At 47.8% G+C, this 27,251-nt stretch overlaps 1 protein-coding gene across 1 annotated transcript; it reads right to left on the bottom strand.

The window, feature by feature from the left end:
- Nucleotides 1–131: 131 nt before the first annotated feature.
- Nucleotides 132–26,869, bottom strand: LOC147756788 (uncharacterized). The gene is made up of 3 exons (XM_086982901.1): nucleotides 25,195–26,869; nucleotides 24,771–24,925; nucleotides 132–10,401 (listed from the first exon to the last, which is right to left on the bottom strand). Exons 1-3 carry the CDS (start codon nucleotides 25,302–25,304, stop codon nucleotides 10,268–10,270), a joined length of 399 nt encoding a protein of 132 aa, XP_086839027.1. The 5' UTR covers nucleotides 25,305–26,869; the 3' UTR covers nucleotides 132–10,267.
- Nucleotides 26,870–27,251: the final 382 nt, after the last annotated feature.

Genomic DNA, 27,251 nt, shown 5'->3' with positions numbered 1-27,251 from the left:
CGCTACTACCACCACCACCATCGCGATCTGTGCGCCACCATCGCCACCGCCACCAACATCGTTGGTGCTGCCATTGCCGCTGCCGCCGCCGCCGCCGCCGCCGCTGCCTCAGCTGCTGACCGACAACACCGACATGAGCATGGAACGAAAGACAGCACAGAGCGCCACACACGTACACGAACACAGACACACACACGATAACGATACGCACCCACCGATCGGCTGGCCAGGCAGCCGCACTCGGACACACACTCAGCAACCACACACGGCCACATACACATAGCTAGGACGAACGACACATCCGCGCCCAAGACAGATGCCGCCGCCGCCGCAGTCGCTGCTGCTGGTGGCCCACACAACCCGACGGTTGTGTGACTACTGACTGGGTATAGCAAGAGGAGTGGTTGGGTGCATCATCATCACCCCCACTATCATCATCACGGTACAGTTTTGCCACCGCAGCCACTGACTATGCAGCTGCTACTGTTGGTCTACTACTGGCGCTGTGAGTATACGGCGACCCTGCTGCCTGTGTGAGTGCATGTGCGTGCTTGCCTGTACCTGACTGCATGACCATCGTAGCGGCCGATTGTGCTGCTGTCGAACGGAAAGCGCGAGTGTTGTCGTCGACACGGGTTCATGCTTGGGCTGTGTATCTGGATGTGTAACGAGATGGGGAAGGGGAGCGGTGGGCTTAAGACGAGATGGATGTGTATATCCGCTGAACAGTTTTGTCTACGGGGGCTGTATAATCGCGCCGCTTATTGGAATGACTGTGTGCCTGGATGTGTACGCTTTGTGGCCATGAGTCTGGTGCCTTACGCGAACTGCTGCTGCTGCTGCTGCTCCTGCTGTTTTTCTTGCGCGCTCCTCGTGTACGAATCTATATATATGGTATGGTTGTGTACCTGGATGTGTGCGCCGGTGTGTGTGTACGTATATATGGTGTATGGTTAAACATGCAGCGGCGCGGCCTGCTGTCTTCTTGCCGCCTTGGCCGTGCACGGTGCCGCATGTGTGAGTGCGTTACAGAGCAGTCAAGGCACGGCAGGGAGGCTGAGGACGACCACTACAGCGACGACGACGGCAAGCAGGACTAGCACGCCGCCGCCGCCCTGGGCCAGCCGCGGCGGCAGTAAGAGATCTTCGACATATTCCAATGCCCTGAGACGAATGGAGAGACCAAGCAGCTGTAGCCGCTATGATTACCGTCGCCGTTGCCATGAGGAGTAATAGTAGGGTGGTGATGTAGTAAGGCACGAGAGCGTTGATACTGTTTCTTTTAACCGCTGCTGGTTCCGTTCGGACCTGCACTGCTCGCTGCTCCCCTTGGAAGCAGCTGTGTTATGCTGGTGTTGGCTCTGCGACTGCTTCTGTGGGTCATATCTCCGCCAATCAGCAGGCAACCGAAGATCTCACAGAGGACACGGTAAACGGCCGCCACGACCGCTGCAGTTTATATGCAGAGAGCACGGCCTGTGGGTACAATGATGATATGCGTTGTGAAACCATATACATTAAGATGCGCTTATGTATTAAGTTAGTTGCATTAACAACGGCGATATTACGACGTCAGAGGAGGGCTATTTTTACCCACCGAAAGCGGCGGCCGCGGTGGGGGAGAGGGGGATGGTAGCTGATATTTAAAGCGTCTGGTTTCTTCTCGTCCATCTCTTTACTATATCTATCATATTCAACTATCTGTTGCTATTGTCCATTTAGCTGCGTGTCCGTAACGGCACAAACAGAAAGGATAGTACCAGTACCGATGAAAGCAACAGCAACATGCCGAATGTACAGTAAACACTACACTCTAAATAGGCAACCAGTAACGATGGCGTCGACGGGAGTTTCCGTCTTCGTTGTTCGCTTATCTTGCCAGCTCATTCAGGTCGACGGCGATTATGGCGTCGCTTGCTTGTGAGCACGCGGCGCCCTCGTGTCCTCTTGTAATTAATACAGCCGTTGTTGCTGTTATTATTAGCCTTCTTTTTCTTTCCTTGCGGCCGATATAGCGACAGCGGTGGTCACAGCTTCGGACCGCTGTTCAGCGGTTTCGTCCACAGCTTCGCGGTTGCGTGCGCTTGGCTGTTTTTCGCTCTCCATATGTAGGTACTTACGCTCTTTTGTTCCTATGCTGCTTTGTCGGTCGCGTCCTGTTGCCTTTTGGTGTCTCGCCGCTGGCTGTCTTTTTCCAACAGACAGCAGATAGATACACAAGGATCAACGGATGGAAGGACGAACGGGTGGACGAACAAACAGACGCGGAGATTTACAGGGGCGACAGTCACAAGCACATCGACCCCACTTGCCCTTTGCCCCCACCTTTTTCGGCTCCTTCCCTCACGCCTACACACACACACACACATTCACATAGACGTACGGCTACGCAGATACCGTGCACAGAGTGACGATACACGGTACGTACTGGTAGATACGTGTATTGCTGACACCTGTGTGCACTATATACAGGGCTACTGCTCCCTCATGCAAAATAATAATAATAGAGCCGTAATAGCAGGATGGCGACGGCAGCGGCAATGACGACGATGAGGAGAAAGCCGAGAAGTACGCCACCTATTAGCAGCAGGTAGACATAAGGCTCGAGCATAGACGCCATAACCGTAGCCGCGAACACGCTACCCGTACCAATACATCGTCTCTAAACACCGACACATGCAAACATATACCCAGATGCTTCTGGATTGAGACGCGGATATCGCTAAACATTCGTGCGTGCAACATAAAACACAATAAAATAGGTATTATTATAACTTGCAGTGCAGGCTTGTCCACGTTAATAACATATTCCTTATAAAGAAATAAAAACGATATATCAAAAAGGGACATAAAGGGAGAAGCTTGACACATTAATATGGGAAAGGGGATATGAATGTGTATTTAAATTGCTAATAGATTTGCAATATAATATGTAGATCCTCCACCGTTACATACATGTAATTGTTTATAACATCGCTCATGATAAGACGACGCTTCTGGAACACTACGATGGGACATGTTGTCTCAGTTCGGAGAAGTCGATAGAAAAAGCGGCGGCAAGTTTTACGATAGATATATATATATATATATATATCATACAAACTATTTAAGAGTGATTATTTATCCTTAACTGATGATATTGTCGTTGTCGATTTACATTAATATAGCATAGTAGTTCTAAATAAGGTGGGGTAACTTAAGTAGCCATTCCGTTATTAGACTCTGCTAAAAATTAACTTGTCATTGTTAGTGCTGCTGCGGGTGCGAATGCCAAAGATGCTGATGATGGTACGTTGGCAATGACGCCGGAGGTCCTCTGTCGGCGAACCGCAGTCATGACAATTGCTGCTGTTGACAGTGGTGAGGGATTGATTCATATTGGATTTCCGAGAGAGTGACAAAAGAGAGAGAGCTAGTGGAAGTGACTCCACGAGGAAGGTTTGCTGATCTTAAATGGTGTCAAGGATTAAAAGCAGTCAGCTTGACAGCAACAGCAAGAGAAGCGACGACAGAAATGGCGTATTCACTTACAGCAGCGCGTAGTTGGCCGTTTATCAGAACAAATGAGAAGAAATCGCTGTTAGCAATAGGCGACAACACTTTACTGCGGCTTGATTGGACACCACTCTCGGTAGAAGTACTCGTAGCGGCGCTGACAATCACTTTTGCATGATTATGTGATCCCGTCGCAACGTAAGACTTGTTGGCTTTGAAATAAGAATTCTTCTTCTTTCCCTCTCTTTTTCTCTTTGTTTATTGTCTACGTATGAAAATCTTCCGTATTTGCAATGCCAGCCATCGCTATGCTAGAAAATTTTTTGCCCTAACGCGCTTTGTTTACTTCGCTGCGTTTGGCTCCATTCTGCTCTCTTCAATGAAAATCAATTGCGCTCCCGTCAACTCATTGGATAGTTGTCAACGTTGTCCGTCGTAGAGGTCCTCTTCCTCCGGCTGGTGAAGGCTAACAACTATTAGGCGTATATATCTATCACAGGAGACGAGTTAAACCATTCGACTGCTATGTACAACGCGAGCACTTGTCGTTTTTGGCGCAAGCGATAAATACTAATATAGGGTGTTTAACTTCCTATATGTTCCTTATGCACGACTATATAGAAACCGTTGGATAGTAATGGCGGGAGCACGCAATGTTAGCTTCTCAATTATCTTCGGTTTCCTATTCGTTTGGCCCTATTCGGCGGCTTTCTGGGTCCTCTGCTGCTCTGCCGACCGTAGCGATGGCGTTAAAGCTGCTGCTGTGGCCGATGCTTTCGCACGCCATTCCGTTTTAGCTACTCGCGGTGATGCTAACGAAAATGAGTTTGTAACCGATTCCAGAAAGAATAAAAGCGACAACCCGCCAGCAGTACGGCTGATGGCGATGATGACGAAGTTAGCGACGTTGCTTCTGGTTGCTGTCGGTGTTGGCTAGTCCCTACGAGAAAACTTCGCCTTCAGTATGGCAGAGGCATTGAAACAGGGCGGGGGAGAAGGAAAGGGGCAAAGCCGTTGGCGGTGCCAGTCCTGGAGCATCCGGGTGATGGTACGGGAAGGAGGGTCTTCGTACACCTAGCCTTAGCCTTAAAGATCCGGCGCGACAGCCAGCCAGCAAGGTACGCAAGCAGGTAGGCAGGCTGCTAGCTGCTCGATGACCCGGCCCGTAGTTGCCTCTCTTTCGACTAGGCCTGGCCTGAAAATCTACATGCCTCGGTTCGCCGTCGCCGCCAACGCTCGCTGGTTGGCTCATCGCTCGAATAAAGTGCAGCAGATCAAAGCAACCGAACCGAGAGTAGAGGTGGGGACAGACGAGTCGCTCGCTACGACGGGAACGACAGCTACGACGACGATGACAGCCGAGTTCGAAACATAGCTTTCGACAACGGCGGCGGTCGCCTCGGCGTCGACCGAGGTGGCAGCAGCAGGAGGAGAGAGAGGGGAGAGTTGAAGCCATGGGATTTTGAGGAACGGCGGCTGGCCGGCCGGTCGGTCGGTTGCTTGGGCAATTGGATGGTAGTAGAAGCTTCCTGAGTCAGGCAGGCAAGCGGGCAGGCACCCAGGAATCCCGCAGAAAGCTCAGTCATTCTCTCTAGACCCTTCGTTGGCCATAAGGAGTATAGAGGTGAGGTCGGAAAGAGGATAGCTCCTTGCTTCATTTTCGGTTGTTGCCCCTGTGCTTCCCCCCGCCCCTTTCCGGTTTCTCTTCCCTTATTCGACGGGGGTGAAATGGGACTTTGTCTCTAATTGTCTTCCTACTAGCACTATCCAACTGAACTGCTTCGTACCATTCCGCTCCGTTCTAATCCAACTCTTTGCACCCCCCTATCGGTCTGCTGTGGTTCCTCGCACTTTTGCTTTACCCTTTATTTCTATTCTACGCACTCTACCGTTACTCCCATGCGGCTCTTTTGGGCGCATCCTTGATAGCTAACACCTATAAAGGTTTTAACCACTACCCCCACCATTGCCGCTACCGCTGGCGTGCAGATAAGCGTTAAATGTGCAGCGATTGCTGGATAGAACTAGTGGCTTGTGTTACCTTCCGCTTTCGACAATTGTCGCCCGATGCCGACAACGGGCGAGCAGGTGAACCAAATTCGTGCACCGGAATGATGCTGCTTCTACTCTGTTAGCCCCCTAACCCCCAGCACGATGCTTTACGGAAGAGCAGTAGCATCTATGAATGTGTGTATTAAATATGGCGCTGAAGACGCCACTGCTTCTCACGCTCTTTTACCTATACTCTTACTGCTGCTGCTACTGCTGCTGTGATGATCGCGATAGTGACAACAGTGATAACAGCAGCGACTATAGGATCGGCCAGCAGCAGGGGGATCGAGAGGAGGCATTTGCCTCAAAAACACTACCAAAAAAAACAGAGATCGCAGTAGCAAAACCGGAGCAGCAGTGGCGTTGTCGACATCATCATTAGCAGCAGCAGTAGCAACGGCAACGGCCTCGACCGGATGAGCCTCAGCTGCCGAGATCTGATTCGACCCGCTCGGGTAGGCCGGCTCCACTTACGGCGGTAGCAACAACAGCGCAATTGTAGCGTGCCGGCAACAACGTTAGTGATCATCTCTCCATCAGCGCTCTGCTAACGTGACTAGTCCTACTGATACTGGAACTAAACAGCGACGGTGGCAGTGGCGGCTGCTTGCGCCCGGCCGCATCAGGACGAGAAGCACACTATTCTACCATTGAAGGAGCAACGGGGGAAGACCACCAGACTATTCATCGATCCCTTGGCCAACTGACTGCTTTACCGGTCACCCAGACCCATGCAGGCGAACGCCAGCCAAGCCCAATAGACGGGCGGACCGCTCCATTGGCCGACCGGCCAGCAGTAGCAGCAGTGATCGTGCTAACGCCAACGACACAGCAGCAACAGCAGCAGCAAAAAGGACACGATACACACAAGTATAGATACACATGCACACACACATACCGATAAGCCGACAGACCAAACCTTGTCTTCATAGTAATATTCTACAAGGCTCGTCAGCCAGGAAGAAACGAGCGGGGCGCTGTTGAATGCAGGCAAGTCGAACCGGGCCAGGCCAAAACGGCGACGATTTGCCTGCCCGTTCTTTCTTCTCTGCGTCGCTCAAAAGCTCACTGCTGCTGCCGCTGCTGGAGATGCTGCGACTTATGATTAGCGGTTAGTTTTCCGCTGGTGTCGCTATTTTGGTTACTATTTTGGCCGGTAGTTTCGTGGCGGCTGGCCCCGCCGTTATTACCGAACCGTCTGTATTGAGGCAAAGAAAAACGAAGAAGCAGCGACGATCACGGTACGGACAGGTCTGCCATTCCGTCTCTTGGATTACAATTGGAGTTATCGCTCGCTACAACGTGCTTGCAATAAGTCACAGCAGAGAAGGTCGAAGGAGTAGCAAAAGCTGTAAAAAAAAACCGTACGTACGAATATCTATGCGTCTGAGCGTGTGGCATGGCAACGGCCGTGATCATAGCGCTTAGCTACAAAGTCGTAGATTTGTACGTATGCATACGAATTGGTCGAATACATTGATTGTAGTCATTAGTTAATTAGTGCAACTGATAGACTGAACGGCTCAGGCTAATGTATCAGGATAAACAGACTACTATAATTATTTACGATATCATAGTAGGATTTAGAGGGATTAGCATCGTGTAGTAGGAGCGCTGCCGGGACGCGGTTTTCGTTGCTGATCACCCTGCACACATCCAGTTGTAAAAGGGCATCGATTTGTACTGATGTAGGCTGAAGTTAAAGCATCGTAAGTGTGTCAATGAACTCAGCGTCCTGCCTTTAATTGAATTACATACCAGAAAGTTTTATGCATAAAGCAAAGTGATAACTAACGTGTATCTGCGCTTTGACAATGCAGCGGGAAATTTTTGATCAAATTTGTCTAGATAAAAAATAGTTTTTTTTGCTAATCTTACGCGATACCCACGCATCAAGTGCTAGCGATAACTATTAAATCATCGTTGGCGACAACAGATATATACGTGTCATAAAAGGTTCCATTACCCTGCCTACTCGTCATGTTGAATTATAAGTATATTACTATATGAAATCTACATGTCCACATGCATATATAAATGTGTGTCCATGGCAGAATATTAATCAAAGGTTGAATCTTTTCCATTCTATTACAGTATTGATTAAGCAATTAACGCCAATTAATATCCGATTCGTGTTTATGCAGTAAAAAATGGCGCTTGATGAGTACTCTCACGTGCTGGCTTAACTCATGTACTTTGGCACAAAGTACCTGCTGCTGTGCTAGTCGCTAGTTGTATATATAGACTGTAATATGATTTTGTTGTTGCCGCTTGTCATTTAGTTGCCGGTGAGTTGTGGTCGTTTTGCAGTAACAGTTCCCTGTGGCAGCGCACTGCGCAGGATATACGGCATTCCGCACAACCTCTTTTTCTCTGCCGCTGTCTTTACTGCCTACATCATCATCATTGTCGTCGAACAACAACAACAAAGACGACGACGACGACAAGTTGTAGAGTCGCCTAGACGACCCAGCAGTCATCCTAGCATCGGATCAACGAACGGAACATCGAGCAAGCAGTCGCGTTCGCTGCTCCTTGTGACTGCTGCTAATGTCGAACTGAAGAGCGGCCAGCTGAAGCAAGCAGGCCAGGGGGGAGACTGAGGAAGAGAATGGCAAAATAGAAAACGAGCAAAGAGGAGATGAGGCTGGTCTACGGGATCAAAGGCACGCTGAAAGCAGCGGAAGCCGGCCGTTGATCGCCGTCCAAAATCGAATGGGGTCCACCACTCGACGGCTGCTCATACTGTCCCACCGCAACTACTTACGATGACTCCGTCGTTGCTCCGACAGCTCTATATAGGCTGCCACGCAGTCGACAGGCACCAATGGAGACGATAAGGAGCGAGCTATGCGTTCAGTGAGCACTTTCAGTCCGTGTTACATATTCTCTGCTCCGATCAAGCTTCTTCTCTATTAAACACTGCTGTCGCTAATGTGTTATCTCGGAGACTCATGCGCAGTCGGTGTTGCTGCTGCGGAGCCTGTGGTGCCTGCTACGGTTTGGAGGCCGTTTGGAGAAAAGGACAACCCTACGATTCACGCATGCACGTATGCACACAGGCATACACATATGCAGGGCGTAGCTGTTGCTGCCACTGTCACCACTAGCAATAGAAGTAAGATAAGCAGCTCTGGCGACGCAGGTAGCAGTATTGATAGAAGCATATTAGCTATCATAAAAATAACTGGTAAATATAACTGCAGCAGTTACCACTGGCCTATACGTTGTCGCAGCGATTAATTAATGCTCATGTTGATTTCTAGATGCCCAACTACACCCGTTTCACAAGAAAATCCTTCATCCTATGCCTGTTCCGAAGGGGTACAAAAGTCTAGGTTATTTCATTTATTATTAGCGGATGCCGATGACGCCTCGATGGCGCCGCTGTGCCAGCTTGAAAAGGAGAAGATAAAAAGGCCACAAGACGGTACAAGTGAGGCCTGATCGGCTTTGTCTCATTACTGTATCCCTAAGTTCCATCGCTAGCGTCGTGGTACAATCTCGTAAATTAGCGCCAAAAGCCAGAGGTGTCAAGAAAGAAATGATGACAATTTAGCTTTGTTTTTCCTTTTGATTCTGCTTTGGTCATTTGTGCAAGAAAGGCACTTGTTGGCCACGAAAAGGGTAAGTTGATCAGCAACATACCAATACACGTTAAACTCGTAGTTTTTCAATACGCATATTTTTCGATACAAGTCAGTTATCTAGGCATAATTATCAATCAATTACTGCTTATTTCTAAATACGTCTTATTTATTTACACCAAAATACGCAGCTCGATTGTTATGAGATGGAGGAGGGAGGTGGCGCGCGGCACGAATAAAAACTCCTCTTCTCTTACGCCATTATTCTTCTTTTGCCTGTCATATTTGGCTCATCATCGCTTCCTCCTGTTGTGCTGTTGGATTACGTTGAAACGTCACTTTTAACCTTCTTTCCTGTGTGTTTGTCCGTGTTCGTAATTCTATCGCTTGCGTGTATGGATGCGTCTACACACAGTTGGATTGCCTGCTGCTGCTGCTGCTGCTGCTACTGCTGCTGCTGCTGCTGCTGCTGCTGCTGCGGTTCGTAGCCAAGTCGTTAGTTCGTCTGCTCGTTGGGTCGTCTTCGTTGTTCTAAGTGTTCGCTGCTTCTCCGCGCATACATATACATACACTAACGGAGAAAATGGGGGACACCAGCGCCAATATTCGACTGCACGTATCGCTCGAGGTTGGTCGCGACTCGATTTAGCCGGATAGTGGCGGCTGTGCGTATCGTTGGTTGATACTGGTGCCGGTTGTTGCGGTGGTGTTAGTACGATGATGCCGCCGCCACTGCTGCTTCTGAGACTGCCGCATCGTTGTCGTCTCGTGATGTTTCCTTTTTGCTGTTTGTTGTCGGCAACAGCGATGTCCGCCCTTCTTCACATTTCGGCCACAGTGGCACCCGGCCGCTCGCGCTTCGACAGCGGCGACTGCTGCTGCTGCTCTACTCTGCTTCGTCCTTTTTCCTCCTCTTCTTTTTCTTTTTTGTCCTTTTTTCTTCCCGGACAAGCCAGCGAATAGACGTTTACTTGGTTTATCGTTCGCTGCGTCTTGTTGCTGTTACTCGGTTGGGATTGTTGCTGACGTCGTTCCATTGTTCATTTGTGGTTCTGGACGACGGCGACGACGACAGCAACAACAACAACAACTACTACTACTGCTGCTGCTGCTGACGCTGCTGCTGTTACTACTCAGTTGGAGCCAATGGTGCTGCGACTGATTCTGATGCTTTGATCCTGTGGCCCGTCGATGGGCACCCGTTCTGTCTCCGCGGTCACTAGCATCGACTGCTGAGATGCTCCGAAGAGGATCACGATGTGCCTGTCTAAATACAAACGAGACAGTAGCACAGCGCTAGCTAACCAGAGCCACTCATTGGGGCCGAAGCGGATTGATGTTATTCGTTCGTTTAGTGAAGCTATGGCTCTGCGCGAACAGAGCGAAGAATCATGCCGGAGCGAATGGTGAGCTTGCGATCCTTTGGAATCGCAGAAGCACATAAGCACTCTGGGACAGTCGACGATGATAACAATGCCTGTGTCTGCGTTTTACTCTACTGTCACCGGCGTTTCGTAGTCGGCGCCATCTTTGTCATCAGCGTCGACGGTCAACTGACCGCAAAAGACGTTTGATATCCGTTTGAAAGCGTTTATTTTGTTTATATGTATACACTGGTTGCTGGTTGCTTAGCTACCTACTGCTTGCTTGTTAATAGTCTACTAGCAATATTATTATCATCACCGCATGGATGCAGACTCATAGAAGTAGAATAAATCTAGCTAAGGGACGTATAATAGCCATTTGTTTTCCCTAAATCGCCTTTTTGTCACACAAAGTTTTAGGCCCTTGCCAACCTAACTAAAATTTAAGAAGACTACGTTGAATCATTATTCTGTATACAATACCATATACCCTTTCGACAGGCACTGGCGCAGACAGAAGTCTGAAGATACCAATTCTCCTGACCTTAACAAATACCCGAACTATTATAGCGAACATCTAGGCGGTATCTGGACTATCATCATAGATAGACTATAACAGTAAAAATAGAAGCAATAGCATTAGTGGCAGTCGAAGCGAGTTAGGTTGGTTCAAGGGTAACAATAATGGAGCAGCAACGACGGCTATGGGGTCGCGGATATAGAATAAAGACTCTCGGGGGTGACCGGGCAGAGCATACTGCTACGAATGAGGCAGATAGAGAATGCGGGAGCAGCAAGTACCCGGGCGAGCGATCAAGAGGACGCATCGTGTCCATCCGGTCGAGCAGAGGTGGCAGTCGCTACGTCGATAGCTACAGCCAAGCTAAGCTCGAGGGCTTCAGTCGATATCATGAGCACCACGTCGTGTGGAAGACACGCAGAAAGAGGGAAAGGCATTACAGCAGAGGTTGGTAGTTCAAACACCAACCTCATCTCTGTTCGGGTCAACATGGCTAGCTTTGCATCCCACTCTAGCTACAAACACACATAGCATTCGGACGGGGTGCACACGCAAGCCTACACATATACTCACGGATATGTACAACAGCATGAGTGTCGTTATATTGCGGATGCTTGATTTTTAAGGCTAACGATGAAATATTCTATAAAACTGCCATAGCTTCATTTTCTTTTTAACTGCATCTTACTCTCGGTTTGCCAATAAGAACTTTGTGTTGGTCTGTGTATCTGTGCGCATATCTGTAGTATATATGTATTTGCATATAGCTAACTGTACTGCCGTCATCCTGCCATAGGTGTCGTTAAGTATGTATATCTCGATGTTTCTGTGTTTCTCTATGAGTATGTGCGTATCTGTGTGCCACTGTGCATATGTGTGCGCGAATGGTAAGACGAAAGATTGCTCTAATCGAGTGACACATCTCAGAATCCCCACTGATCCCCCTTCCTTCTCCATGAACTCTCGATCCCCACAATTCTCTTAATGTCCCCTCAATGTACTCTACTGCCAAACGCCTTAATGCCAGAAAACCTCCTCTTCTTGCCATCCAACCTCTTTTTCCTCTCGTCACAGTAGTATGAAAGAGCGCCAACCAAGGCTCTTCCTTCACTCCACTTTCCTTGCGACTCTGCTTGTGCCCAGTATAACAGCGGGGATGGTAGCCTTCCCCGGGCCACTACCCAATTACCGGTGGGTGAGAGATAGCTTGAATTGGGGGCACTCAGGAGGTTTGGGAGTGTTTTTCCCCTGGGCTGGAAGTAAGGAGGAGCACAGAGGAAGGCAAGCCGCGAAAAGTGCGCTTAGTTGACGATCAGAAAGAAAAAGGACGAAAGGGGAATAGCCAGTCGTCGGGGCGGTGCAGGGCTCTCTAGGAGAACCGACTAGGGAAGCTGATTCGGTTGGGAAAGACATCTCGACAGACCGAACGAACGATCGGCGTAGCCTAGGACTGCGGATGGCGTAGGGGACACCGAACTGCAGGAAAAGAAAAGACGAAAACGAAGAAGATGAGAGGCAGGACATAGAAGAGCACACTGTAGTGCACTCTGTCCGACCCAGAGCGGCACCCAGTGGCGGGATATGGGGTTGCAGCTGCCGATGCTACCGCTTGCCGACAGAAAGGGAGCCCACCGCTGCAAACCCGCCTACCGTCTCCCGGTCGGCTTGTCAGCCAGCCTGCGTTGTTCTGCAGAGCTCGCCAGCAGCCCCGTCACGACGCCCCACACTCTTAGGGATATGCAGGGTGTATGCTTCGAGACACATCTAGACGCGAGGGAGCGACCACGAAAAGAAGAAAGGAAGAACAAAACCGGGGAAAGAAGGCGGATAGAAACGACCGCCGCTACCGAAGTCGCGAACCTCATATATGAATGAGTCAGCTAGATTCCTTGCTAGACTCCGCTATCGTGCTCCACCGATTCAAACGCGACTAGCTTAGCTATCCCGTCTCCTCTCCCTCCTACTAGTGGGGTTGAATCGGACCTCGACGAAGGTTGCTGCACCTCAGGCTAAGGGCAGTTCCGCCCGGACTGGCTGCCACGCTGCTGCAACTCCGACCGCGGTTGCTGCAACTGCATAAACGGCGGGAACAGTCCGCAGAACGACACAGCGACGAGGCGAGCTGGGTCACTGTAGCCTACTGACGACCGTCTCATTGAACGGCTGCTGCTGCGTTTCTACTTCGCAAGCGATCGAGCTCCCTGGATGGAGGGGAGATGAAATGCGAATAGAAACAGAGAGATGGAAGCTACTAACAGATATATATATATATATATATATATATATATATGTATATATATATGGCAGTCAGCCAGTTCGCTAAGGAAAACAGGCAATGCAAATGATTGGTCTTCGGAAAGATCCAGAATGGATTCAATTTAGTGAATATGGCCGCGTTTCTTCTGCTCGAGCTGCCACCACTGCTCTGTCCTGCTGGCCCTTTCCGTTGCTGCTACCGCTTTTTCGTCGTCGTCTCTTCATTTTCTTTTTCTTCATTCGACGACTGATTCGACTGCATCCATGCTCACCCATAGGGCTGCGAACCCATTCCAAGCGCTCGGAACTTAAATGCTAGATCCGTACTATAATGTAAATATATCGTATTTGTACTAACAAGTCGAATCTGTTTTGTTCCCTGTGTTGCAGTTAGTCCGCTGGTTACTGTTGTTGCTGCGTTAGCAGTAGTGGTCACAGCCGTTTCCCGCCGTAGTAGTAACTTTGCTATTGTTTGTTCGGTTTCTTGCCGCAAAGTAGGCATCCGGCAGCCACAAAAACTCATTGGATTGCCATATGTATGTAAATGGGAATGCGCAATCAAAGTGTCGCCATTGTTGTTGTTGTTGTTGTAGTCGTTGATGCCAGAGCTGCTACTGCTTCCGTCGCTGCCACTGTAGCTTGCTAACCGTCGTTTGACATCGGAATCACGAAGGATACAGCAACAGCAGCGGCTGTTTGCTTCGGTACTTGAATTGCTTGGTGATTGCTGCTGCTGCTACCTCTGTAGCTCATTGATTTGTTCGGCGTTCGTCGCTCGCCGGTTGCCGGTCACCGGTCTCTGGTGGACGGCGACTGGTGGTGCCTCTTGGGTTCAACCCGCAGGGTACATCAGCTCCGGTGGTATTTGGTGTGGCGACCGATTGCGTTGCTTTGGCTAAGCGAGTGAACGAGACAAGCTGATTGAAGTGAATGGACAGCCGTGGCTACATCGACCGTAACAGCAGCGGACACCGCGACTTCGGGAGTGAACGGCACAGACGGCTATCGTGGACAATCGGGCCATCATCTATCCGTTCATAAACTTGCTGTTGACGCGGCTGCCGCCGTTGTTGTTTTTGTTGTTGCCTTCCACGACACGGTTGCGGCCTGCGGCTCCGCGCCGTCGACACTAAGCAACAGCGGCGATGCTAGCGTCATCAGAGACAGCACCGGCAAGCACCCAGCGGGGCGGGCGCACACACACACCTCCATGTAGACACTTATATCTATATACTCCTGCGCACATACACACACATGCACATGCCGAAACAAACACGCTTCCACGACGAACTGCACTGACTGGCACAAGCAGAATAACGAGAAGAAAACAACACCGAAAATAGCAACAGCGACAACATCGGTGGACGCAACGAACACTTAAACGAGAAAGAAGACGAGAAAAAGTCGAAACGGAACGAGATGAGGAGCCACGACGCAAGCAGCAGCAGCAACGTGAACAGCTGCAACAGCAGTCCAAGAGCAGTCTTCTACCTCATTGGCGCGTTGTTGTTGGTATTATTGTTGTACTTGTTCTCGGTGAGAGGAACCCACGAGATTCCGGGAGAAGCGACAAGGAGCAGCAGCAGCAGCACCGAAAAATAGTGGTAGCAAACAGTGAAGAATGGAGGATATACAGCAGTAGTGGCAGCCGCCGCCACATAATGCTAGAAAGCGACGACATCCGTTCGGCGTTCAGTGTCTAACGATCCAATCTGATCCGTCTGTGTGCATCTCTGTGTATTTCTGTCGGCTGCTATATCGGTGAGTGTACGCAGGCATACGCACATTTGTCCATGTACGTATGCCTGCGTAAAAGCGAGTGGCCGTACTATCTGTATCGGCCATTCATCGGTTCGTGCGCCGGCGCTCGTCGTTTAAACGCCGTTCATGCCGTGTCACCGGATTCACAGTGACATTTATCATCGTCACCACTATTATATATGTATATATAGAAAGCTGCTGACCATTCCTCAGCATATTCGTTGCCGTTTATCGGTTAGATTCTTAGTCGATTGGTCTGTCTGACGGTGCTGTCTTCGTGTGTTTGCTGCAACCGTCATCGGTCAATCGGGTGAAACCCCTGTAGACCCAAAGAAACAATCCCAATCCACCATGGTACGGCGGGCGGACAACAGTTACCACGAACCAACAGGACTCGCTGCGGCGGGGAGAGTGGCTGTCAAGAGTGTCGATTAAAGATGAAATCCCATGGGACACCAAAAGCAAAAGCGACCGAGCTAGCAGTTATTCCGCCGTGGCCACTGAACAATTGACTAATCGAAAAGCATCGAAGCACGGCAGCGGTAACGAAGAATTAAGCAATAGTAGCAGCGGCCGGCGACAAGCTATGAAACAGCACCGAACGTACGGGTGAAGGCGAAGTTCAAGTCCAAGAAGAGTAACAAAAAGAGAAAAGAAGTAACGAGGGCATTCAAGAAAATACTATATCTCAGATAGCCAATGGGCACGCAGCCAATAAACGAAGTACACGAGTTTATGGGAAAGCGCCAATCGATACTGAACAACATATATATCGTGTCTCTCTTTAGTCGATGTGACTAACTAGGGCGTTTCATAGACCAATTGCGCGCGGGTGAGCAAGTGAATGTCAGCATTTGTGAGCGTACTCCGCCAAGATTCGCTCGCCACTAATCTGTGATCGAAGATAAAGGATATTAAAGATAGGAACGAAATGAGTAATGCTCTCGTTTATCTGATTTTCTTTCACGGGGTTTGAATCTCGGATCGGACCAGATTTATGTAGCAGTAGTAGGGTTAGAGGGGTACAAGCGTAGTACGGTGGAAGTCTGTGAGCCTCAGTCTTATCGTTGCGTGTAGGTGGTTTAAGAATGATTCGCCGTACTGGCCATTTTGACAGACTGGAAAGAAATAGCAATCAGCTGATTACGGAAGCTTGTTTGACTGGATACTACTCAATAAAAACGGTGTTAGTAAAACGTACTACGGGTAGTTACTACACAAGACTTGTAGGTATAACAGAGTGATTACCGTTTCATACTCAATTGTCTGTTAACGATTGCCCTAAACTCATTTATTCATTTGCAGTGCTGATATATAATTTGTCGCTGTGTTAAATAGCCTGTCAAAGCTGGACGAACCGTATATGAAGGTCTATTATTAGAGTTTTGAAGATGAAGAATATTAGAGTTTAGCATTTCAGGGCTTCCATCGGTTTTGTTCGAAGTGAAGACAAAAATGTCGTATAAAACCATGGATGTAAATGGTATTAAGAGCTATGAAAAATAGCATAAACGGAGTTGAGAGAAAATCTCTGCGATGCGCAGTCCTTCTGGGTAACTGGGAAATTGTCGGGGTTATTATTTTGCCATCTTGTTGATATCAATCCCTTGAACCCACAATGTTTAGTGCTTATCAGGCCGTTTTACAAAACCCAGTAATGGCTCTGGCTAGTCAAAGCAGAGCTCACATCGAAACAGACCGCCATGTCCGGCGTAGCACAGCGCAGCGTTTTGAGTATCACCGTCTTATATATATATATATATATATATATACTGGGCGAGCCCACATCGTTGCCTGGCGTAGTTATGATAATCAGACGTTCCGTGCATATTGTCTGTCTCCTACCGCTGTCTGTAGCGGCTTCTACCCATCCTATTTACATACGTTCGTTTCCAATACAGCCGTCAAACAGGCCTTGCGTAACGAGCCGCCTTCTAGACAGCAGTCAGCTGGCTGGTTAGCTAGATCGATCGATCGATGCTAATCTGCACCGATAGCGCCGCCGGGATGAGAGTGAGTGTCGTATGCTCGTGGTGGCTGCATCAAAAAATAAAGAGACAGAAAATACGTCGAAGAAAAAAGCTGAACTGCTATATTGTAGTAAAGCGAAAGAAATCAGGAGATGCGAATCGAGCAGACGACAGCAGCGGTCTAGCGGCTCGAAGTAACAAGAGGAGAAGAAAAGAATAGGAAAGGAGAAAAAGAAAAGGAGATCAGATGAGCGCCGTTTCTCTGCCCTAATAGAAGAGACGGCTTTCTTGTTCACAGCCACCTCTTTCGCAGAGGGAGGCCGCATGGGCAGAAACCAATGTTTGAACGAACAGTGGTAAGAAGAGACAATGAGCGGCAAGCGAGAGGAGACCTCATTCGAAGAGGTAGGAACGGACTGGGTCTTTTTGGACGAAGGGGTGACGGAGGTCGGGGGTTGGGAAACGACTGGGGGCGCGAGAAAAGGGAGCGTGACGATGCGACGCAATTTGGCAAAGCGAAAGCAGAAGCCCTGCAGGTTCAAGTCAAGATAGCTTACTATCAGCAGATACACGAGATGAAAAGTTGGCCCGTAGTGGGATCGTATGTACCTCAAAGCTGCTTACAGATACAGATGAGCTCATGCAGACCAATGTAAAAAAGAGGTGTGTATAGAGTGAGTAAAGTTTAGCCTTACTGTGTTTACATGGATGGGATGTTTTCGCCAGCATCGCAGGCATAGCGAAGGCACGGGGGCGGTACAAAGACTCGTGGCGAAAGATACGAACAGCATCTAATAGAGCAAGGCACAAACACGGGGAAATAGGATCAGGGATATAGCTTGCTTTCAAAGTGATCTTATGTCGTTGACGATGTCTATCAAAATAAGTTAATCCGTCGTCGTTGTTGCTGATCTTTTCTAGAGGACAGTAAAGATTGCAAGGTAGTAACGTTACCGATGGTCGCACACACACAAGCACGGACGGTTACACGGAGTGTGATCGGAGACATTGATCGTGCCGATGGCATCATCACTGTCATCACCGCCTTACCGAGAACAACAGATCTAAAGCCCAGATGTATTATGAAAATCCGTGCACTTTCTGTGCATAATGCCTCTTTACCTTGTATTATTGATATATTTAATTAGCTCCGTCGTATGTCGCAGCGCGCGCTCGCTATTGGGACGAAACAATTTCGAGATAGATAGACGAAAGCGAGAGCTGACAAGGACCATAACGAAGGGACTATACTTAAATGCATAAATGATGAGAATCTTCTGTCAGGCAATTTTGACTGCTGCTTCGCCGGTTAAGTAGCTTTTATGAACTACCTATTAAGTAGCTTCCTAATCGCAGGTTCCCAACTGTCCGGCTGTTCCGTCGGTTGTCATCCACTCGTTTCACCCATTCACTAGCTGCTACCTGCCTGACTGGCTGGTTTTCCGAAAAAGTGAAGATTGAGACGTGCAACTTCCGAAAGGTTAGCGAAGGCTAAGACAACGTCTGTTGCTAAGAGTTACCCTATTCGCCAACTGATCCAGGGCGTTACTTGGCTCTGGTGGAAGTTTGAATTGAGGTTGTTCTCGTACAGCCTATGCGGCTTATGCTAATGGTAGTGTACCTGTATAAATGAAACGTGTTGAACGTCCGCCTACTCACTCTGCCACGTGTAAGACGCGGCTTAGGCTGTCTTAGGACCATATAGGAACAGAAACGACAACGTTAAACTATGATCGCGGCTACATTGTACTTAGAATGGAGCGCTGTTCCTTGTGGATAGAAACACGCAATGCTTCAAGCTTACGTGTTATGCTAAACAGTACTCTATTCATATAGTAGTCTAGGTCTAGTAGGCAAACAAGCAGGTGACGGTTTCACCATTTGTCCAGTGTTATACGACGTTCACTGAAGAACGAACCCGAGTTCCAATAGGAAGCGTAATAAGAAAGATTAACAATATACAGTGGCACCTTTGATTTGCGCTATTGTTATTGCAATCTATTCTCACCGTTTCTTGTGTATTCAGTTCGAAACGTCGACAACAATAGCAACAAATGCATATTTTGTTATTTACCGTATATTGTATATTAACAACGAACGGAATATCTGTGCTAACATACACAAACTGACTGTGTGATATTCTAGCTGTTAACGACAAGACACGTTATAGAGACGAAAAAAAAAAATGGCAATGGGAAAAATTGCCGGAGTTCCGGGAAGTGGAGCCACTGTTACCGTAGCTGTACACTATATTTTGACTTCGTATGATTATATGGTAAATAATTGAAAATTACGTGGAAAAACGAGAAACAAAAGCACTCAAGCATCAAAAATGGTTTGCATCGCTGTGGCTATTGCAAAATTGTACTCTGAGCTTGCGCTGAATTCAGTGGGACTTGACATGTGGGTGTGGAAAAACTACACCGGTGGAATATGCGCTGTGACTATATCTGCGAAAATACTAGGCGATGCCTGCCAATGCACGCGACGATAACAAATCACTGCGCGTCAGATAGTCATTCAATGGACGTGCACATGCAGCTGATCCTGCGGGCAATTCGGCGCGGACACGTTGTTCGTTGTAGACTTATTCCAACGCCTTTGAGTGAAGACAATACAGATACTCGAAATGCTTTATAGTGGGGTCAAAACCGTAAGTCGTTGTCGCTTTCCTCATCTTTCCTGCATGTAATACACAATGCCAATGTTAAACATAGATCTTTGCCATTGTATCCTTACTGCTTACATACACACATGCATGCACAGGTTGGTATTAATAGTAAGCGCACGGTGTTGCTCCTTTCATAATTTATTTTGTGCAGACGCTTAACGGAGGTCACCGACCGCGGGTGCAGCCCTTGCGATAGCATGAGGGTTACTTGCTGCTGCTGCTCTACGATTGAGCCTGCCTTCTGTCGGCCACGACAACGGCAACAACAGCGGCAGCTGTCGCTGCTGTTATAGGTACTTTCCTCTCCGTGCCTTTTTACTTGTCCCCTGCCTGATCGCCTTGTGCCGCGACAGCAAAACGGTCGAGTGATAGTAATAATAATTATGGAGTAAGCAAGAAACCGCAGAAGCAGCAACAAACATCTCGTATGTATAACAGTACACATAAACATGTTTTGTTTTGTCCAAGTGCCGCCGCCATTGTCTTTGCTCGCCAATTATCGAATGGGTTGTGTCTGATACAAGAATATTATCGGGCTTGTTATCGCCGTAATCACTGATGATGTTGATAATGATTACGCTGCCAGTTGTCGTATGCGAATGTTGGAGGTGACGGCGATGTGGTCGCACTTATTGCTATTTGTGCTGCTGGTTGCAGACTGAGCGACCTTGTGAACTAGACCCGGTCGACTATTTGGCGGCGTGTGGCAACCGTCTCGCGAGCTCCATCTGCTCTTAAGTGCGCTCACTGATGCTGCTGCTGCTGCTGCTTTCGCTGTTACAGTGATTGCTGCCGCCCCTGCTTCTATTCATGCTGTGATTAGCATATGCTACCGCCGCAGTCACTCCTATTACTAGGATCAGCACCGTACAATGTATATATATGATGGGTTGATGATTACGATAACGTGCACTGACGACAACTGAAACGGCGTTCGTATTGCTGCTGGTCAGTAGTCGTGGCCAGTTAGAGCAGCAGCGGCGGCTGGTGTTGTTGCTCTTGCAGCAACAGATGCTGCTGGAACTCCGGCGTTTGCTCGAAGAACTACTGCTGTTTCGTCCGCTCGCGCCGAGGCCGTTTCCCGAGCAGCCGACTACCCCAGTGCTAGGGACGTTGTTGTTCGAAAGCATTGTCGAACGTCACCACCTATTTCGGTCGGCTATGACAAGCGCTCCGTTACTCGTTGTTGACGTTTTTGCCGTTGCTGGCATCCGTCGCTTTCTGGCGGCGGCCCAACAGAAGCAACAGCGGCGGCGGTGACGGCGACGCAACAATTCAAACAGCAACAGTAACAATGCCGATAGCCGGAGCAGAACGGCGAAATGAGCTTGCGTTGTTGAATGAGTAAAAATACAGACACGCAGCTAACATTCACAGAGCAATAAGGAGGCAGTAATAATAGTAAGCAACATTCGGCCGACAATGTTTAGATGGCGTTTAGCTCTTCTATTGCACTAATATAGCAGTCGCTGTTTTCCCTGTCCGCATACGACTGTTCGCGTCTGCTCCAGACAACTATTTGGCGTTAGCCCAAGGCCGGTTTGATCTACATACGTCTATTAGGTGTCGGGGGCCGATGGCTTATCTTGCAATTTCTAAAGAATAGAGTCAGCACATTGAGGCCGCGCCGAAAAATTGAGACGATGCGTTGACTCTGTTTCCGAGAAACTGTAGAATAAAGAGCCCAACTGATTCAAGCTGCAAACATCGCTAAGACGAAGGTCGACTTGAGCCTGGAAGAAAGTCTAATCTGTTACGTATGTACGATTAAATTAAACTGTGACCGCTTTAACAACACTAACCGAATATTCGGGACTGAGAAAACTAATCTCTGATAAGCTATTTACGTGGCTCAACCAAAAAGAAAAACGAGAAACTTCGCTGACCTTGTTCACTGGTTTATTGTCTCGTTTGGTGCATCATCTAATGGAGCACCTCGATACATAATTAAATAATCTGTACAGCGAATATTTGTTTGTTATGAATTAGCCATTAAAAAATAAGGCTAAATAATATATTGACCGCAGTCATCCGGCCATACACAAATCGACGGATCGGTGATATAGGTTACGACAAAAGGATATTATCGGTGTTGGCGATAGGTGATCTAAGGCAACACTTGCCGGTGCACTTCATGAAGACGATCGTCTGCAGATAACGTACTTGATTTGAACATCGACTGAGAAACATACACCGACAGCGATAAAGAGACGGAATTTCTGTTTCGGGTAATGTAACATACCTATTTTATTGAAAAAGTAGGACTAACAGTTTATTCATTTGCAGCAAACGGGTTGTAACGCTCGTTGACGTTGCAGCTAGCTGGGTCATATAGGTTTCTAGATATAGAATTGTGATGATGAGTCTTGAGTATTTTAAGGACGTGAGTTTGAAAAGGTTTTACAGGCGTTACATAAACATTTGCTACGTGTATATTCTAACTAGGTGGTGAAACGCCAACGGAGCGGTCGCTATACCTAGCTGCTTAGAATTTTGTCCCAATGGAAGAGTATATGGCGATGCATGACCGCGACAAATCAATTTACAACCGAACACGTTTTTCCTAGAGATGTATGAGCTCGAAACGACAGGTCCGTCACATTGCAGGGTAAGATCTACCCTCTTTTTTAAGCATCATTGCAGCACATTAAACGTGCGATTCTGGGGGGCTGCGTTTGTTTGCCCGCAGGCAAAAGCATATATATATATATATATATATGGGCTCATTCAACAGCCGCAGGTCAGACAGGCCGACGCAGGACACCACCCATTGGCGCTGGCTTCTTGCTCTCTCTCTGTTGTTGTTGTTGTGGTTTAGTCGTTCGATTACTACGGCGACGGATGAAGTAGTCCTCGTTGTTCACATAGTGTCCACAATGTTTTTTTGTGTTGTGTGTAGATATTATTGTTACTAGCATGTGTTCATGTCTATGTGGTGATCTGTTTCGCCAACGACTGCCAAATAACGGCGGCGATAGCAGAACCAGTGACAGTCACAGCAACAACGACAACGAAGATAGCTGCTGGAAAAGGCTCGCTATTACTGAACCGAGCAGCTAAGTATTCCAGGAGAGCCAACCAACAAGGATAGCTTGACCGGAGCAACTGTAGCACCAACAACAAAGACGATGTTGTTGACGATTCTCACAAAGGCGGCCATTGGCTTGGTGTTTCCCTGTCTGGCCAGGCGACCAACTGGTTGACTGCCTGACTCGCTCTTCATTACTGCAACGTTCGTGATAGTCCTGTGGAGCATCAGACACACACATACAAACACATACAGGCATAGGCACAACATGCTATATAGCCCGCCGCTGCAACAGCGGATGAAATGAAACGAACCTCGTTCTTTCTTTATTTCGTTCTTTCGACAGCAGCCAGTCGACAGTAGAGTAATGACGATGGTATTGACTGCAGTAGCAGCAGCAGGGGTTGACGATAGCGATGGTGGCAGCAGTTTTAGGACTAATAGTGGCACCACGAATGGCGGGCGTCGATCGTCGCGTAGCATTAGCCATCTTGGGGTTGGTGGTGGTGGTGGTGGTGGTGGTGTTTCGCTGTCGCTTTTGTTGCTGTCATTGCAGTTGTGGTGCTAGTAAGAGAAGTAGTGCTAGCGGCAGCCGCGGGGGCGGCTGGGGCGGCGGCGGCGGCGGAGGCAATGATGATGCTGTTAAAGCAAAGGCGGGAGTAACCTTCCAAACGCCAACAGCAGCCGCTGCTGCGCCGCCAGTCTAAGGAGTGGAGAACCACAACCAGCTCCACTGATGTCGGTCATGATGATGTTGCCTGTACTGTTATGTCCGTCGCACACGAGTACATATACACGCACGGGTAGAGACACGCAGTCACACAGACTGAGCCTTCACACTCACTCTAGGTCTGTAGCTAGATAATATGTGCTGGCAAGCAAGAGTAGGTACCATAGACGGAACACAGAGAGAACCCAGCACTATGACCAGTTACCAACTGCTAGTTACTCGCATTTACACACGTCGATATACACAGCAAGCCGCAAGCTGACATTCAGACGGAACGTACATACATTAGAATAGAACAGCAGCAGCAGCAGTAGTAAAGCGTGACAGACGAGCTAAAGGGTAAACGAACACACAGTGGCGAATGAAACAAAGCAACATTGCCAACAAGACTGGAAGGTCGCGGCCACTGCCGTAGCTGACGCTGCTTGCTGCCGGTGTCACCCGATCATTAGGGCAGAAGCAAATATCAGCTGCAGACTTGGCACATAGGTTAGTATCTACCGAGTATCTGAGTGGCAAGCTGACATCCAGCACTAACCAAAGCAGTAACAGAGGAAACTAAACGTAGCGGGCAAAAAAGTGAGCATAGGAAACCATGGGCATTGACAGCGGCAATGACGACGACGACAACTGCTTCGGCAGCGGGGACATCCCAGCCACTGTGTGTGTTGAGTTGCTCAGCTGTGACACCGGTACGGCAAGAAATAGTGCTAATAACGATGGTGGCATTTTTAATGACAAGCACAAGAAAGAGAGAAGCGTTAGAAAAAAAAGAAGGCGAATACCTATAGGAACAAATATAATATGGTGAGAAAATAAATAATAGTAAACAGATGCATTGAAACGGTAGTAAACGTATGTAGGCATACATACACACTCATTCGTCTAGTCTTTATCGTGGGAATTTTAGTCATTATATTTAGGCAAGTGTATATATATATATATATATATATATATATATATATATATATATAAATGACAATAACGGGGTAATAATACCGATGTAACATAAATGAAAGTCAGTCATTGGCCAACGCCACACATCCGTATGTACTATGACATAGTCAAACTTCTCCGCTGTTCAAGGATGATGGTAAAAAGAAATACTTTTGGTTCGCTCATAAAATCTGGCCAAAAGACAGAAAGAAACCAGTAACCATGTCCATTCTCAAGTCCGCGGATCGTCCGCTATCTCTTACTATAATAATAATATTTATGTACATGTATCCATTGCAGAAAGAGACGCGCGTAGCAATAAAAATCAAACAGGCTGAAGTACCACAGCTAGCGCCGACCGCTTGAACGGGCCGAACGAAAGTGAACAAAGTAACTTTACCGTCCGCCGAAAAGCTGCTAATGGCCGATGCCGTTCCGTTCAGTTCATGGTGGTATCTACCCTTCTGGCTCCATTCAAGGCTGTTGCTGTCACTCGCGTGGACCGCTAGATACATTCGAGTAGTGGCGAATGCGTGAAATAACAGGAGGCCATCGCTGTAATGGGACGGCAACAGGATAATGCCCGTGTAAAACTTGTAAGATCTTATTTTAGGATTACGCTCGAACTGAACGGTAAAAATGAGAACACTGCAATTTATAACAGAAATGGTACCACGTGGCACTAGTTAGTGCCTAAATAAAACTAATACACATTATTACACGTATATCTATACAGTGTTAGTGAACTGTCGTCGAGCATAAGGCAAAGTCAGACTTATGTAGGGTGAAAGGTTGTGACAGAAATTGGTAATTACGATAGGGACCTTTGCGTGAACTTGGCGGTTGATAAGAGAACTCGAAAAGCGGTTTCCTGGCTACGAATGTTGCCAAAAGTATCTTCATAGAATAGTAAAGACACTAATGGCTCAAACATCGCATTGTGATAGTGATGACGCGTGCAACGATGTGACGCACAGACAGTGGAGCGTTGCACAATCTTTGAGGAGGAAAGAGTAGAGGTTGACCGAATGCTAAGGCGCTCCTTAAAGACCTATGCCATAATAAACTGGATGCCTCAAGACGCAGAGAACTGAATGGCAACCTTCAAGTGCACGACAACGATTTTACTATTATGAACGATTATGAAGCTTGAGAACACGAATTAAGCCTCGTCCATTTCTGGGCTGAAGGAACAAAGGGGAGCCCTGGCGTCGAAGGCGTATTCATGTGAACGGTGACTGACTAAGGACAAAGGAAGATGTGAATTTAGTGAGTTGTATTAGAGTTGTAAAATGCTGCCCAAAGTCTTTTCTACAGTGGTAAATGCCGGGGCATTTTTTAACGTTTAACTATTATTATTCATTTAAAACATAAACTTTAACTAACCTCTTATAAAAATACGCGCGCTTCAAAATGTTTTAGCGCAGTTTTGAGCGTTTTTTTAACATGTATTAATGTAGGCGCCTTAAAAATGAATCAGTTATCGTATTCGGCAAATCCTTGATCTGTCTCTGTTTCGTTCTTGCCGTTCATATTATTATAAGTACAGCTGTAAGTCATGTTTCTCAGCAGACTACTTCAGAACTCTATTAATACGTTCCATTGAGGAAGCTGGATCGAGTGTCGGCGACAATTAATGTCAGCGGACAAAATCGTTACATTGTAAGCCACGAGGGTAGCCGTCCTTAGCAAGGTTTACTTTGCGATTGATTTTTTGTTGATTCCCTCGAGGTCTTAATGCAGTTGTATTACTTTTTAGTTTCCTCTTCCATTCTTGGTCTCGCTTATAGATGACTAGAAAAAAAACGGTCGTGGTGTTGAAAATCGAAGAAGGTAGACTTGATCGAAATTACGCAAGCCTGTCAAAAACCTCACAAGCAGAGTCCACGTTTATGGTGGTGGCGCGCGGGAGGACGTCCGCGCTTGCTGACCGTCCGCTAATCTGACCTAATAATAATTGACGCTCAACGACAGCTGCTACTGAATGGTCATGGTGTGAACTACAGCGGTACCTACTGAGTGAGGTCTGGTCCGTGCATCAGTTTTGGCTCCCGTGATCGCTTATCATTCGACAAACGAATTACAGCAATAGCTATCACTATCTTCAATTGTCGGATCGCCTCTCTGATGGGAGCTGTGTCTATGATCACCTACTTCTACTTTTGCAGCTGCAACTGTTTTTTTACCTTCTGCCGGCGAACTCCTGTTATAACAACTGCTTTTTGAGTTGTTGGCGCCGTTGTTGTCTTGCGCTGCGTATGCAGACATGGCTTTTATCACTAATAGAGCTGCTGCTGCTGCTACTACTACTACGGCCCGATGCTCCTAATAGTAGTATATTGCTATCTCTAGAACCAGTACCGTCACTGCATCCTATTGCTATCGTTACCGTTGAACTGTTGGCAATAGGAGCGTATGTTGCGGTAAAGCGCGGTCACAAATATAGACGCGAAAAATTTGCATCGTGCATTAACTGTATAATCGTTCTGTCCGTTAGAATCTAGATGAAAAATCGGATGAAAGATAGGACACTAGTTAATAAATTATTATATAGTTTTACTAAATACAACAACAAACAGCAGCGAAAACAAATGAGTGACTATATTTGTTGTCCGCCTCCGAGTGGCATGGCGCGCGCGCGCGCGCGCGCGCGCGCTCATACGTATGGGCTTGCTTGAAACCAATGAGGTCATCATAGTAATATTGTCTCTCTGTCTGTGTCGCTGTCTCCGTCACTCGAAGTGTAATCGAGAACGTAAACCGATGACACGATTTTTGTCAGGTAAGCAACTGCCAACGACATTTACGGCTACGGCTGCTACAGCCAAAACAACAAAGACCCCTGCAGCAGCTCCTACAACGGCAACTGTGTTCTTGTTCT

The sequence above is a fragment of the Varroa destructor genome, unplaced genomic scaffold (genome assembly GCF_002443255.2).
Source record: "Varroa destructor unplaced genomic scaffold, Vdes_3.0 BEIS01000003.1, whole genome shotgun sequence".
Taxonomy (NCBI): Eukaryota; Metazoa; Arthropoda; class Arachnida; order Mesostigmata; family Varroidae; genus Varroa; species Varroa destructor.
The sequence above is the reverse complement of the archived record's forward strand: the minus strand, read 5'-3'. Positions and strand labels throughout refer to the sequence as shown.